The 13,438-nt window shown below is 51.1% G+C and overlaps 1 protein-coding gene across 2 annotated transcripts in view; it reads left to right on the top strand.

Moving 5' to 3' along the window:
- SHCBP1L (SHC binding and spindle associated 1 like) overlaps positions 1-13,438 on the top strand; it is a 65,033-nt gene that overhangs the window by 40,957 nt on the left and 10,638 nt on the right. For both annotated transcript variants that reach the window (XM_038412919.2, XM_038412915.2), the window contains exon 7: positions 6,713-6,866. In XM_038412919.2, coding sequence (XP_038268847.1) covers positions 6,713-6,866 — 154 coding nt within the window. The remainder of the gene's footprint in view (positions 1-6,712; positions 6,867-13,438) is intronic.

Genomic DNA, 13,438 nt, shown 5'->3' with positions numbered 1-13,438 from the left:
GGTCCACCAGTTCATTCTGGACTCCGGGAAGGTATGCTTGTAGGTCGACTGAACGTTCTACACAAAAGTCCAATAGCCTGAGGGCTTCCTGGCACAGGGGAGAGGAACGTGTACCCCCCTGTTTGTTGATATAGAACATTGCAGTTGTATTGTCCATCATGACCGATAACGCATCGACCTGTTAAATATGGGCGGAACGACTGACATGCTAGGCGTACTGCTCTGAGCTCTCTGACATGGATATGAAGATGGAGATCTGTTTGTGACTAGAGGCCTTGAGTCCTGTGGTCTCCCAGATGAGCTCCCCATCCCAAATGTGACACATCAATCACCAGCACCAGGAATGGCTGTGGGACAGCAAAGGGAACTCCCGAGAACACCTGCTGAACATCCGTCCACCATTGGAGTGAGTCAAGGATAGAGTGAGGAAGGGTCACGATCCTGTCAGAGCTGTCCCTGGCAGGTCTATACACTGATGCAAGCCGCGACTGAAGCGGCTGAAGCCTAAGTCGGGCATGTCGTACCATGTATGTACAGGCTGCCATGTGCCTGAGAAGCTTCAGGCAATTCATCACAGTGGTGGTGGTGGGGAACTGCATGAGTCCCTGGATCATGCTGTTTAGGGCCTGAAATCTTGCCTGCGGGAGGCATGTTCTGGCTTGAGTTGAGTCCAGTACCGCCCCTATGAATTCTATCCCCTGGATTGGGGACAGAGTTGATTTGGCTTCGTTCAGGAGCAGGCCCAGATTCTCGAAGGTGGCTCTGATAAATGCCACCTGAGCTTCCACCTGTGCCCTGGAGCGGCCTTTGATCAGCCAGTCGTCGAGGTACGGAAACACCTGTTCCTGATGTCTCCACAGAAAGGCAGCGACGACTACCATGCACTTGGTGAATACTCGAGGTGCTGCTGACAGGCCGAACAAGAGAACAGTAAATTGGTAATGGGAACCATTGACCACAAACCTGAGGAACTTTCTGTGGTTGTGAGTGATTATGTGAAAATACGCATCCTTCAAGTCGAGGGTGTCATACCAGTCTGCTGGATCCACTGAAGGGATGATGGAGGCCAGGGAGACCATGCGGAACCTGAGTTTCCTCACAAACTTGTTGAGGTCTTGCAGGTCCAGGATAGGCCTGAAGCCGCCTTTGGCCTTCGATATTAGGAAATAGCGGGAATAGAAGCCGTCGTCCCTGTGTTCCAGTGAAACCTCCTCCACTGCCCTTAGCACTAGGAATGACTGCACCTCCTGAATGAGAAGTTGCTCATGAGAAGGGTCCCTGAAGACGGACGGGGAAGGGGAGTGGGAGGGCACAGAATTGGATGGAGTATCCCCTCTCTACCGTGCAGAGCACCCAGCAATCTGACGTGATAAGGGACCAGGCACGGTAGAAAGGGGATAGTTGGGAGGAGAAGGTAAGTGGGGTAGATCCAGTCTCTGGTCTGGAATGCCATCCTCAATTGCATCTTCAGAAGGCCGGTTTAGGGCCAGAGGGTGGTTTGGGCTGTCCAGAGCCTTGATTAGTGGAGGAGCGTTGCCTCCTTCTGCCGCTTCTGTTCCTCCTCCGAGAGCTGGCAGTTCCGCTGCTGGAACCTTTGAGGAGGTTGCTGGCGAAAATTTCTCAGCTGTGTGGCGGGGGTGTGTAAGCCCAAAGATCTGAGGGTGGTTCAGGAATCTTTTAGGCTGTGGAGCCATTTGAATGGAGGTCCTGAATGGTTTGCTGGACCTCCATAGGGTAAGCTTTGCCATTGCTGCACAGGTGTTTTTAGAGTACCTGCTCACAGTGGCCTGTTGGTTAGCAATACGGAGCTGCAAACCACCAGTCGAGTAGACCTTCTTACCCACAAGTCAAGGTGTTTAGCGACCCTATTCTTTGGGGAAGGACCTTGGAAACCCTGTTTCTCCCACTGGTTAGCTGCATCAACCACCAGCGACTCTGGAGGCGGGTGGGAGTATAAATGCTTGAACCCTCTGGAGGGCACGAAATACTGCCATTCATTGCATTTGGCAGTAGGTGACAAAGATGCCCGTGTCTGCTACAGGGTCTTAGTGGTGTCCGCAACCGTCTTTATGAGGGGCAAGGCTACATGTGAAGGTCGTGAGGGTGCTAGGATGTCCACCACGGGATCTGCCTCCTCTACCAGCTCCTCAGCCTTGATACCCAGACCCTGGGCAGCCCTATGGAGCAACTGCTGCAGAACTCTGTTGTCCTCCAACCCAGGAGCTATGGCCATCCCCGCCAACACTTCGTCCAGCAACAAGGAGGAGGAAGCGTGTGTTGGTAGTGGAAGCTCCTTCTATCTGCCCAGGAGGGATCACGTGACTTCCAGGGCAGCATTGGAGGAAGTGATGCTGGGGCCATAAGCATCAGAAGAGGCATTGGCGTGGGCATCAGTCACCGGAGGGAGCTGCATCGGCACGCTCCCAGGAGCCGCCGGTGTTGGGGGGCTCGGTGCCGACATTGGTACTGGGGTCATAGGTGCCTGCATCGAGGTCGACATCGACAATGGTGCAGGCGTGGGAGACAGGTGCGTCGATGGCATGAAGGGTGGTGCCGAAGTCGGAGCCAAGCATGGGGCCGGACTCCATGATGGGGCCAGAGGCGCCGGGGGCAGATGCGCAGCGGAAGGCGGTATGAAAATGGCGGAGGCTATGGAAGATGTTGCTGAGTGTCGATCCTGGGTTCCTCCCTGGCCCTGGTGAAAAGCCTAGGGGTTCCAGAAGGGCCACTGAGGCGGGTTCTGCCACTGTGGAGGCCACGCCTGAGGCTCTCTTCTGTCTCTACCTGATCTTGCTCTACAGCTTCTTCTCCTACGCAAGCAATAGGAGTCGTATTCTGACTCCGAGGTCTCAGACACTGAAGACCACGGAGGAGCCAATTCTCGATACCTCGAACATCGAGAGCTCAGGGAGTGGATAAGTTCTCTGTCGGAGTGGGTTGACGCCGATGGACAAGGCGAAGGGGAGCATCTAGACATCATAGCCAGCTTCACTTTAGAGTGCACTGGAGGACGTGGCTCCGTCGGCGCTGAGGGTTCCTTCCTGGCAAGCAAGAATGGTGCCGTAAGGTGGAGGAGGTCCCGAGCAGCCTGGTACACTTCCAGAATGGATGGGAGCTGCAGCTGCTGCATAGGTGCCGGTGATCGAGGTGGGCCGGACTCGACTGCCGCGCCTGGACAGAAATCGACATGGCCCTGGAAGGAGATGCCGAGGAGTGGCTCACCTGGGGTCGCACGTCTTGTGGCTTAGCCGGAGGAGAATGGTCGTCTGGCTTTTTCTTTTTTTTGAGGCACTGGTGAGTGGGAGCAGTGCCTACGGTCAGATTGGCCCCGTGAGGACCCGTGGTGGTGCCAAGTGTCTCTGGAAGAGTCCTTCCTCAGCACTGAACTTGCTGACGGCACTCGGGCACTCCACATTGAGGACATCGCTGCAGGGGTCGGGTCCCTTGAGCCGAGATTGGAGTGGGGGCATAGGGCTGCCTCCGTGAGGATCACCTGGAGCCACTGTTCCCTTTCCTTAAGTGTTCTCTGACGGAACTCGCGGCAGATCTTACAACGATCTTCTGATGGGTCTCCCCTAGGCACTGTAGTCACGATGAGTATGGGTCATTTTTTGGCATGTGCTTGGTGCAGGCCACGCAGTTCTTGAAACCCAGGGTCTGCGGCATACCACAGAGCTGAGGCCGGAGTGGGGGTGGAAAACCCCCAACTAACACTATACTATACTAAACTATTAACTCGAACAACACTAAAAACTAACTATATACAACAGAATAGTGAAGAAAACTTGCTGAGCAAGAGCCCAGGGAAGTTCCAGCCACTGTCACTGGCGGTAAGAAGGAACTGAAGGGGTGGTGGGTCAGCAGGGCTATATATTAGGCACCATGAGGGTGCGACTCCAGGGGGCACCTAGGCGGACCCGACAGATGCTGCTAAGGGAAAAATCTTCCAGCCAACATGCACATACCTGATTGGAATTGACATGAACAAGCACTCGAAGAACTGGCATGTCTTGAGCAGGCTCTTCCATCTCTCTACCTTTTCCCTTCACTTGATTTTGGTTTTTTTGCTTTTAATCTTGGTTTTCCTTTTTTTTTTTTTTTTTTTTGGTATTATGAATAGGACCCAACCAAATTCATGGCCATGAAAAATGCATCATGAACTGTGAAGTCCGGTCTTTTGTGTGCTTTTACTCTATACTATACAGATTTCCTGGGGGAGACCAGCATTTCTCAAGTTGGGGGTCCTGACCCAAAAGGGAGTGTGGGGGGGGAGTCACAAGGTTATTTTAAGGGGCTCATGGTATTGCCACCCTTACTTCTGCGCTGCCTTCAGAATCGTGTGGCCGGAGAGCAGCAACTGCTGGCTAGGCACTCGGCTCTGAAGGCAGTGTCCTGCTAGCAGCAGCGCAGTAGTAAGGGTGGCAATACCGTGAGCCCCTTAAAATAAGGATGGTAATACCATACCCCCCTTACTTCTACACTGCTGTCTTCAGAGCTGAGTGGCCGGAGAGTGGAGGCTGCTGACTGAGCGCCCAGCTCAGCAGGCCAGAAGTAAGGGTGGCAATACCATACCATGCTATCCTTACTTTTGCACTGCTACTGGCAGCAGTGCTGCCTTCAGAGCTGGGTTCCCAGACAGCAGCCATCGCTTTCCAGCTGCACAACTCTGAAGGCAGCACCGCCACCAGCAGCAGTGCAGAAATAAGGATAGCAATACCGCAACCTCCCCTACGTTAAACTTGCAACCACTCCACAACTCCTTTTTTGGGGTCAGGACCCTTACAATTACAACACTGTGTAATTTCAGATTTAAATCACTGAAATCATTAAATTTGCAATTTTTAAAATCCTATTATCATAAAATTGACCAAAATGGACCATGAATTTGATAGGGCTCTAATTATGAATTGTTCCTTCTACTAATCCCTCCCCTTAATTTTTTCCTGTGCACTTCATCTTTCTCTCCTCCTCTCTTCATCATTTACTTTTTCTCTTATGCCAATAGTATATTGTAACAGTGTGATGCCATTAAGCATGCCCACTTGGTCCCCTCATCATCCCCATGATGAGGCCTTGCAGTCCTGCCACCCCCTTATTCTGTTGAGATCATGCAATGATTTACTGAGACTTGGGACTGAGAACAAGATACACTCTTTGTGATGTTTTATTAACTCCTTTTACAGAGTATAAAAAGCCACATCTCATTAAGCCACTCAACTCCAATCCCTCTTCTGGCCTTGGGGGCTAATGCTGACAAGCACCCTCTTCCAAGTTCAGGAGTTCCTAGCACCCATCCCAGAGCTGGGTTATCATGCAAAACAAACTCGTGCTTCTCAGATGAGGAGTACATCCACAGCTCTCCTCTTGAAGCAGGATTATGCTGCAGGCCACCTGGTCCCTTTTTAGTCACTCCTTTCATGTGTCAGCTTGAAGGTGAACAGGCCATAGTTATCCTCCTGCTAAGAGCAGTGGTGGGCTACCTGTAGCCTGTGGGCTGTATGCCGCCAGTCAGGGTAATCTGCTGGCAGGTTGCCAGACAGTGTTTACACTTGCATGGCCACTTGCAGCTTCCAGTGGCCGCAGTTTGCCGTTCCTAGCCAATGGGAGCTGCTGGAAGTGGCACGGGCCATAGGGACGTGCTGGCTGCCACTTTCTGCAGCTCCCATTGTCCGGGAACAGCAAACTGTGGCCATTGGGAGCTGTGGGCGGCCATGAATGTAAATAAACTGTCTCACAGCCTGCCAGTGGATTACCCTGGTGGGCTGCATGTGGCCCATGGGCTGCCCACCACTGTGCTAGAGTCTTTGGGAACACTTCCCTCCAACTGAGCCTTTTATCGGGCCCAGGTATATGTTAGCTAGTTAGCTGCCAGATGGCCTTGCTTTCCTTAAAGAATCCTGTCATAGGTAGATTGGCTCTGACTCCCCTTAAAAGGGCCAGCCACCCTATGACATATATACATCCATCTCTTTTCCTTGCCTTATCATACACACTCTTGGGCACTGAACCATATCACATTTACTCCCTAATATTGCTTCCCCCTCCTCTCGATCTGTCAGAGACCATCTACCTGGTACCTTTCACATGAGGGTTGAGTTTCCCAATACTCCATTCTGAACACCTCCCTCCAATGAAGAGTTTTGGGCCAAGGGGGAGCAGCAATGGTGAGAGTCTCCTCGGGTACCTGGGTCCAGGCACATTCTTCCTTGGTCTCCACATGGGCTGAAGATTTTCTCCTTGCAACAGAACATGGAAGGCAGCTACTGGTGGGGATCAGCTGCCACAGTTTAGCCAAATGACTCCAAACTTACAGGCTACTCTGTTTTGAGCAACTAATCCCCAAGTTAAGGGGGAAGGAGCAGGACGGGGCTGGAGATCAGACAGGGTCTTATGAAGGAAAAAGCTTAGCTATGGAAAAGATGGCAGCTGGGAGGGAAGGAGCAGATTCATTTTTGTCATTCCCTTTAAGCTGCTCTCTGCAGCCAGGCAAGCTCGAGAATGTTCCACAGGGGACTGGGATGGACAGGAATGTGTGACTCCACAGCCAACATGCAGTCCTGCTGTTTGAAATGAACTCTGCAAAGGTAAATGACAATGTAAGAAACAACAGTGTAGCAGATTTCAAAAGATTGGCTGTTAATTCAAAAGTTTCATGGTGTTTGTGTGTGTTTCGTCTTAACTTGATAGTTGCTGCTCCCTCTTTCCTGTACAGGTTAAGGATTTTTCTGTTGACACACTGCTTCAACAACATGATAATTTAAGCATGGCTTTGGATAGCTGTTACAGTGGTGATAATGTGGTTATTTTCCCCGGAGAATATAAGGCTGCAAACCTCTCCATGTTAACTGAGGATATTGTTATTCAAGGTCAGCAGTGCATTCTACTTACTTCTAACTTTACAACTTATAACTATATAAAGCAGTCCTTCAGATCAGCAATTACTACAGGTAAATAGGGGTGCAGGGAGGAACTCACTGTGAATTCTAATGGGATTAGTAACACTGAATCTGAAAACATCAGACAGAATAAAAGTTGTGCTAATCACCCCTAGTGTAAAGTACTGTGCAATTGAATTTAGTATATAAGGAATTTTGTGATATATTCATTCAGTAAGAACTCATTGTTAGGGCTCCATGTTTGTCACAGAATTCACAGATTCCGTGACTTTCCATGACCTCTGTGGGGGCCAGTGTGGCTGACCTCAGGTGGCCCTGGGGGCAGCCACACCAGCGCAGCCCCACATCCAGCCACTGCTGGAGTGGCCCTGGGGACAGCCTGAGCAGCAATGGCCAGTGCAGCTGCTGCTGGTGGCCCGTGGCCACACTCCCCAAGCGGCCAGAGTAGTCGCTTTCCCAGGCGTCTCCCAGTCTCCCTGCCTGCCTTGGCCCTGCACCGCTCCCGGAAGTGGCTGGCATCATGACCCTGCAGCCCCTGGGGGAAGCAGGGGGGCAGAGGGCTCTGCGTGCTGCCTGAACCTGCAGGCATCGCCCCCTGCAGCTCCCATTGGCTGGGAACGGGGAACCATGACCAGTGGGAGTTTCAGGGGAGGTACCCACAGGCGAGGGCAGTGCGTGGAGTCTTCTGCCCCTCCCCCCCCGGGGTCCCAGGGACGTGGGTGCTGGCCACTTCCGGGAGCATCGTGGGGCCAGGAGAGGCAGGCAGGGAGCCTGCCTTAGCCCCGCTGCATGCCACTGCTACCCCAGAGCCGCTCAAGGTAAGTGGCGCCGGGCCTGAGCCTGCACCCTGAACCCCTCCTGAACCCGAACCCCCTCCCGCTTCCCAGCCCCCTGCCCTGAGCTCCTTCCTGCACCCCGCACTCCCTCCTGCACCCCAACCTCCTGCCCTAGCAATGCAATTTCCCTTCTCAGATGTGGCCCTCGGGCCCAAAAGTTCACCTGCCCGTGGTCTAATGAATGCTCAAGAATGGTGTATGCTGATGAACACGGGCCATCTTTGCAGTATGAACTCAGATGCTCATTACCTGTGTCTTCATCAAACTAGCTGTATTGAAATTAAGTCTATTCCTAGATAATATCTGTCTCATCAGCTAAGGCTAAATATGTCCATAATACATGTGTGCACAAACCCTTGGCTCCTGCTGGTAACATGTCTTCAGTCATTCATTCAAACAGCCATGAGAAAGGAAACTAAGGCTATGTCTACCCTACAGATTATGTTGGCATAATTTATGTTGCTTAAGGATATGAATAAATTATCCCCTTGAGCGACATAAATTACACTGACATAGTGCTGTCCACACCAGTGCTTATGTCAGCAAAAGAGCTTCTCCCTTTGACATAGCTTCTGGCATTCACAGAGGCTGGAGTAGTTAAGCTAACGAGAGAGCTCTCCCCCATTGGCTTTACTCATGTGGCCCGTGGGGTTATTTTCTGCAGCCCACCAGCTTCCCGCAACCCCCCCCCAGCATTTACCTAGAGTGGCTTCAGCCCAGCACGCACCAGGGAGAGGGCTGTCTCCCTGCCTGCCTGTCCCGCCCCTGCGTCGCTCCAGGAAACAGCTGGGATCTGGAGGGTGGGAGAGTGGCACAGGAGTCTGTGTTGTGCCCTGGCCACTCTTCCAGGTACCCCCTCCCTGAAGCTCCCATTGGCCGCTATTCACCCCCACTCCAGGGAGGAGCGGCCAGGCAACATACAGACCCCTGTGTCATAGTCCCCTGCCCCCCCGGTCCCAGAGTGGCATGGGGGCGGGGCAGGGCAGGGAGGGAGCCTGCTCTGCCCCCAGTGTGTGCCGGGCCAGATCGGACCCACCCCCTGAACCCCTTCTGCACTCCCTGGGGGCAGGGAGGGGGTGGAGTTGGGGTGGGGATTTTAGGGAAAGGGTTGGAATGGGGGTAAGGAAGAGGCAGGGCCTCACAGAAGGGGTGGAGAGGGGGTGGGGCCGGGGCAGCCCTCGGGCTAATGTACGAGTCAAGTGGCCCTCGTGGTCATTTGAATTTGAGACTCCTGGCTTAGAGCATCTCCATTAGAGAGCTTACAGCAGCTCCACCTCTGTAAACTCTTAGTATAACTGTGCCCTTCATGTTGGCTGCTTTATACCTGTTCCTGGATTCCTAGTTTGGATTTTTGATTCTAGTGTATCAGAAGAAGTTCTCGATTACATCAGGCACTTTGTCTTAATGGGCTTGCCTGTTTTATACCACAGTATAACCAGATTCCATCACCTTCCCTTTTGAGGTCTTTGAGGTACTACTTATGAGTGTAATAATGTATTACATTATGTGAATAATGTAATCATCACTAACTTGTGAGAATAAAACACATACTACAGTATCATGTATTCTACCTAAACAGTGAACTCTGCTAAAGATCACTAACAGGCAACAATATTAGACCACTTCAAAACATCCCTTTAACAAATCTCTGCTGATCCCTTAGATATTTACTTAAAATCATAGAATATCAGAGTTGGAAGGGACCTCAGGAGATCATCTAGTCCAACCCCCTGCTCAAAGCAGGTCCAATCCCCAATTTTTTTTTGCCCCAGATCCCTAAATGGCCCCCTCAAGGATTGAACTTGCAACCCTAGGTTTAGCAGGCCAATGCTCAGACTTTACTGTATAAATAGAACAAAGTAATTTTAAATGCAAAATATGTTAATGTAGCATTATGGTCAGTAACAAACTCGGAATAGAGAAATAAAGTTAAGGTTCTTTGAGGTGGCTTCAGCCTATTCCTACTTGAGATCTGTGGCTGAACTTTGGGATCCTTCTGCAGATCTGTTAGTTTCTTTAAGGCTACATCAGTGTCCTCTCATAGCAGCAAATGTTTACTGCATGGACTGCAAAAGGCTATGCAGACCCAGCTCTCTCAATTCCTTTACTTATGCAGTTAGCTGAAGATATAGGGCCTTCTCTCTTTGCTTTGAATGAACAATTGGCTTCTGTTGTTTTCATCCCAAACTTTAACTTATTACATTTGGTAAAATGGTTGTTGCCTTACACATTTTATTTTTATTTTGGACATAGAATTCTCAGATTTTTTGATCCCAGCTGATCACACTTCCAAGGATTCTGATAAGAAAGGTGGATTTAAGCAGCGTATGTTATTGCCCTCTTGATTCCTTGAGGCAGACACATGCATTTGCTGTTTGTTCTGCTTGCAATAAGCCTGTTCCCCAAACTGCTGCACTGTGTACAGGGCCTTCAAATCTCAAGTCTGCACCAGTAAGCAGCAGAGGTTTTATGCCATCCTCATCAGAGGCTTTAAAAGCTCAAGTCCTAACTCTGATGTTGAATCAGCTGTCCTGTGAAGGAATAGAGTACACCTCTTTTAGACTCAAAGCCAGGAAAATGAGGAATAAATTTCACTATAAAGTCAGTTCAAAATAGATCAGGGTCCATACCTTCTATGAGTATTGAAGTCTCTGATGCCAATATCAGCTTTGACGTGAACCTTTTTGATATAGAGGCAGATCTCTTAAGGAACCTGCTGATGTAGAACATTCATTGGTGCCAGGAGCTCCCAGATATCCAGTGGCGTTGGAAGCAAAATACACTCCAAATATGGATCATATAGGAGCTCTGCTGAATATTCTTTAAATCCTCAGGGCTCTCCATTGGTGGAACTTCACAGAATAGGTAGAAGGAAGTTTCATTTCTTTGGACACATTGCAGAAGCTGACCGTTTGTGTGAGACCAAGGTCCAGATATGTTTTCTAGAATGGAGGTGGATTCTAAAAATCTCTTCTGCTACAGCTTCATGGGTCACATTCAATTGTTAACAGAGAACAGTGCAGCTGCGTATTGCATTAACAAATAGAGTTATCAGAATTTGTCTCCACAGGGATACTTATTTCTCTATGTCTTCAGAACTTTTGTGTTTTGAGCACCAGGCTTATAGAACTAAGACTGAGGAAAGCATAATAATGTTTTGCTATTTTTACTTGGCATTTGACCAGCATATTAAATGTGTATCATTAATAGGTCCTGGTTCAGTGCAACATGGCACATGCAATCAAACAAGTAGGTCTGGAGAGGGAACAAATTTGGATAACTTAAATTCTTTGAGTGATTGCTCATGTCAATTCCAAGTAGGTGTGCGCGCACCACGTGCACGATCGTCAAAAGTTTTTTCCTAGTGGTACCCGTCAGATAGGCTGTGGAGCCCCCTGGAGTGGCGCCTTCATGGTGGTGTATATAGGTCCCTGCTGACCCGCCACCTCTTCAGTTCCTTACCACCAGTGATGATGGTCATTGGAGCAACTCCTCTCTTGCGTTCACAGGTGATTCCCTAGTGGACTCTCTTCTCTCAATCTGTAAAAAGTTTAGATAGTTGTAGTTAGTCAATAGTTAAGTTTACATTGAGGGTTAACCCCCCCTTCGCCCCGCAATCCCATCTCCAGGACCGGGGCATGCTTCAGTCTCAGGGCTTCAAGCTGTGTGGGTCTTACTTCAAGCCCAAGCCCAAGGGAAAGCCACATGACTCCCGTCTCAAGTGCCTTGGAGAAGGACACCATTCCGACAGTAAAATTTGCAGGGGCTTTAAGCCCAGGACCAAAAAGGAGCGGGGACTTTCAGCTGAAACTCCTTTTGATGAAGTCAGCCCTTTGTCCTCAGCTGGCCCAGGCAGTGTCGGACCCGGCACACTTGGGTGTGTAGCATGCCGGCCTCGGTGTGGGAGTCAACAGCGCCGAGAAAAGACTCATCTAAGGAACCTCAGCACCACCATTCCCGGCACTGAGAACCAGCTCCAGTATGAGGAACCGCTCGTAGTCTTCAGTGCCACACAAAAAGGAGAGCGGACAGGGGGCACTACTACTAAGCAGACCAACCTCGGGCTTGTCTATGCTGGCATTGTTGACTCTGGCCTCTTGGGGAGGTCTGTCGAGTCTGGTCCTGGTGGACTCCCCAGTGCAGGAGGAGCTAGAGGATGAACTGGATCTTCCCTCCATGCCAGACACCTTTGAGACGGCAAGGGACTTGATAGCCATTACGGCACAGTCGCCTGCCCTACCGACCCATGCTCTGGCACCGACAGTGCCACCGGCGCTCATCCGTTATAGGGGCAAGCCTATGATGCGGCACCATTCCCTGGTACCATCTAGGTCTGCACCACCCAGGTCAGGCTCAGAATTCTCCTCAGAGTTGGACTCCTACACATCCCGGCAGAGCCGGTACTGCTCCTGGAACTACCCAAGGTAGGACAAAGGGCAGCTGGTGCCTATAATGTCCTGGCTGCTGCAGTGGCAGGGGCCGACTCAGTGGCCCTTTTGGACTCCATGGGCCGACCACAAAACCCGGGGCCCAGTTCAAGGTCCCTGTCGATGGTGTCAGGGGCTTGGATGCTTCTATCGACCTCCTCTATCACCAGGGAGCCTCCCCGTGGTCGGGATGTGGAAGCCCAGACCAATGAACAGTCAAGGCCGGATACCGACACGCGTGCTGGCACCATAGTGGCTGTGGCACTGGGTACTGCAGCTGTCACTTGCTCCACTCAAGGGGTTGCCACGCAGGTGGATCTCTGTGTGCTGGAGGGTCAGGAAGACCCAGTACCAACAAGGGCATCATCCTCGTCCTCCCTGGATGAGGCGTTGGCAGGGACCTCCACCACATTGTCTGCTATGGACACCAGGGCCCATCAGGACCTACTCAGGAGGATGGCTCAGAACGTGAACATAGAGGCAGAGGAGGTCTCTGAAGACACGGACCCAATGATGGACATTCTGGCCCTTGAATGGGGTCCTCGAGGGTGACTTTGCCTCTCATTAAAACTATACAAAATAACATCAAGGCGCTGTGGCACACACCCTCTTCCATCCTGCTGAGGGGGTGGAGCATAAATACACTTCGTGCCGTTTAAGGGTTACAAACATCTCTTTACCCACTCCCAGTGGGGACCCTGGTGGTAGAGCGGCTAACCACAAGGAGTGGCAGGGACAACTGGGGCCTATGTCCAAATCCAAGGATTCTAAGAAGCTGGACCTCTTCTGTGAGAAAGTCTACCCCACCAGGGGGCTCCAGCTTCGCATAGCGAACCAGCAAGTGATGAGCTGTGATGCTTATAACTCCTGGAGTTCTCTGGCCAAGTTCCAGGAATTGCTCCCAGCTGACTTCTGCTCCGAGTTTGGGGTGGTCCTGGAGAAGGGCAAGGTGGTTGCTCTCTTCAGGCCGCCCTGGACTCAGACTCGGCCACCCACCCTATGGCCATGATCATGAGGCACAGCTCTTGGCTGCAGGTCTCAGGGCTCCTGCATGAGGTCCAAAATACAATCCAGGATCTGTTCAACTGCTCCGGTCTCTTTGTGGAACAGACAGACTCAAGGCTTCATAACCTTAAGGATTCATGGGTGACCCTCAAGTTTTTGGGGCTGCACACTTGGAGAAGAAAAGGAAGCCATTTAAGCCCCAGGTCACCACTCTGACCCTCCTAGACAGGACTATAGCAGGAAGCAGGGCAGAAGAATAGGAGGTGCCCATCTC

This window comes from Dermochelys coriacea, chromosome 8, assembly GCF_009764565.3.
Source record: "Dermochelys coriacea isolate rDerCor1 chromosome 8, rDerCor1.pri.v4, whole genome shotgun sequence".
Taxonomy (NCBI): domain Eukaryota; kingdom Metazoa; phylum Chordata; order Testudines; family Dermochelyidae; genus Dermochelys; species Dermochelys coriacea.
This window is presented reverse-complemented; position numbering and strand designations above follow the sequence as displayed.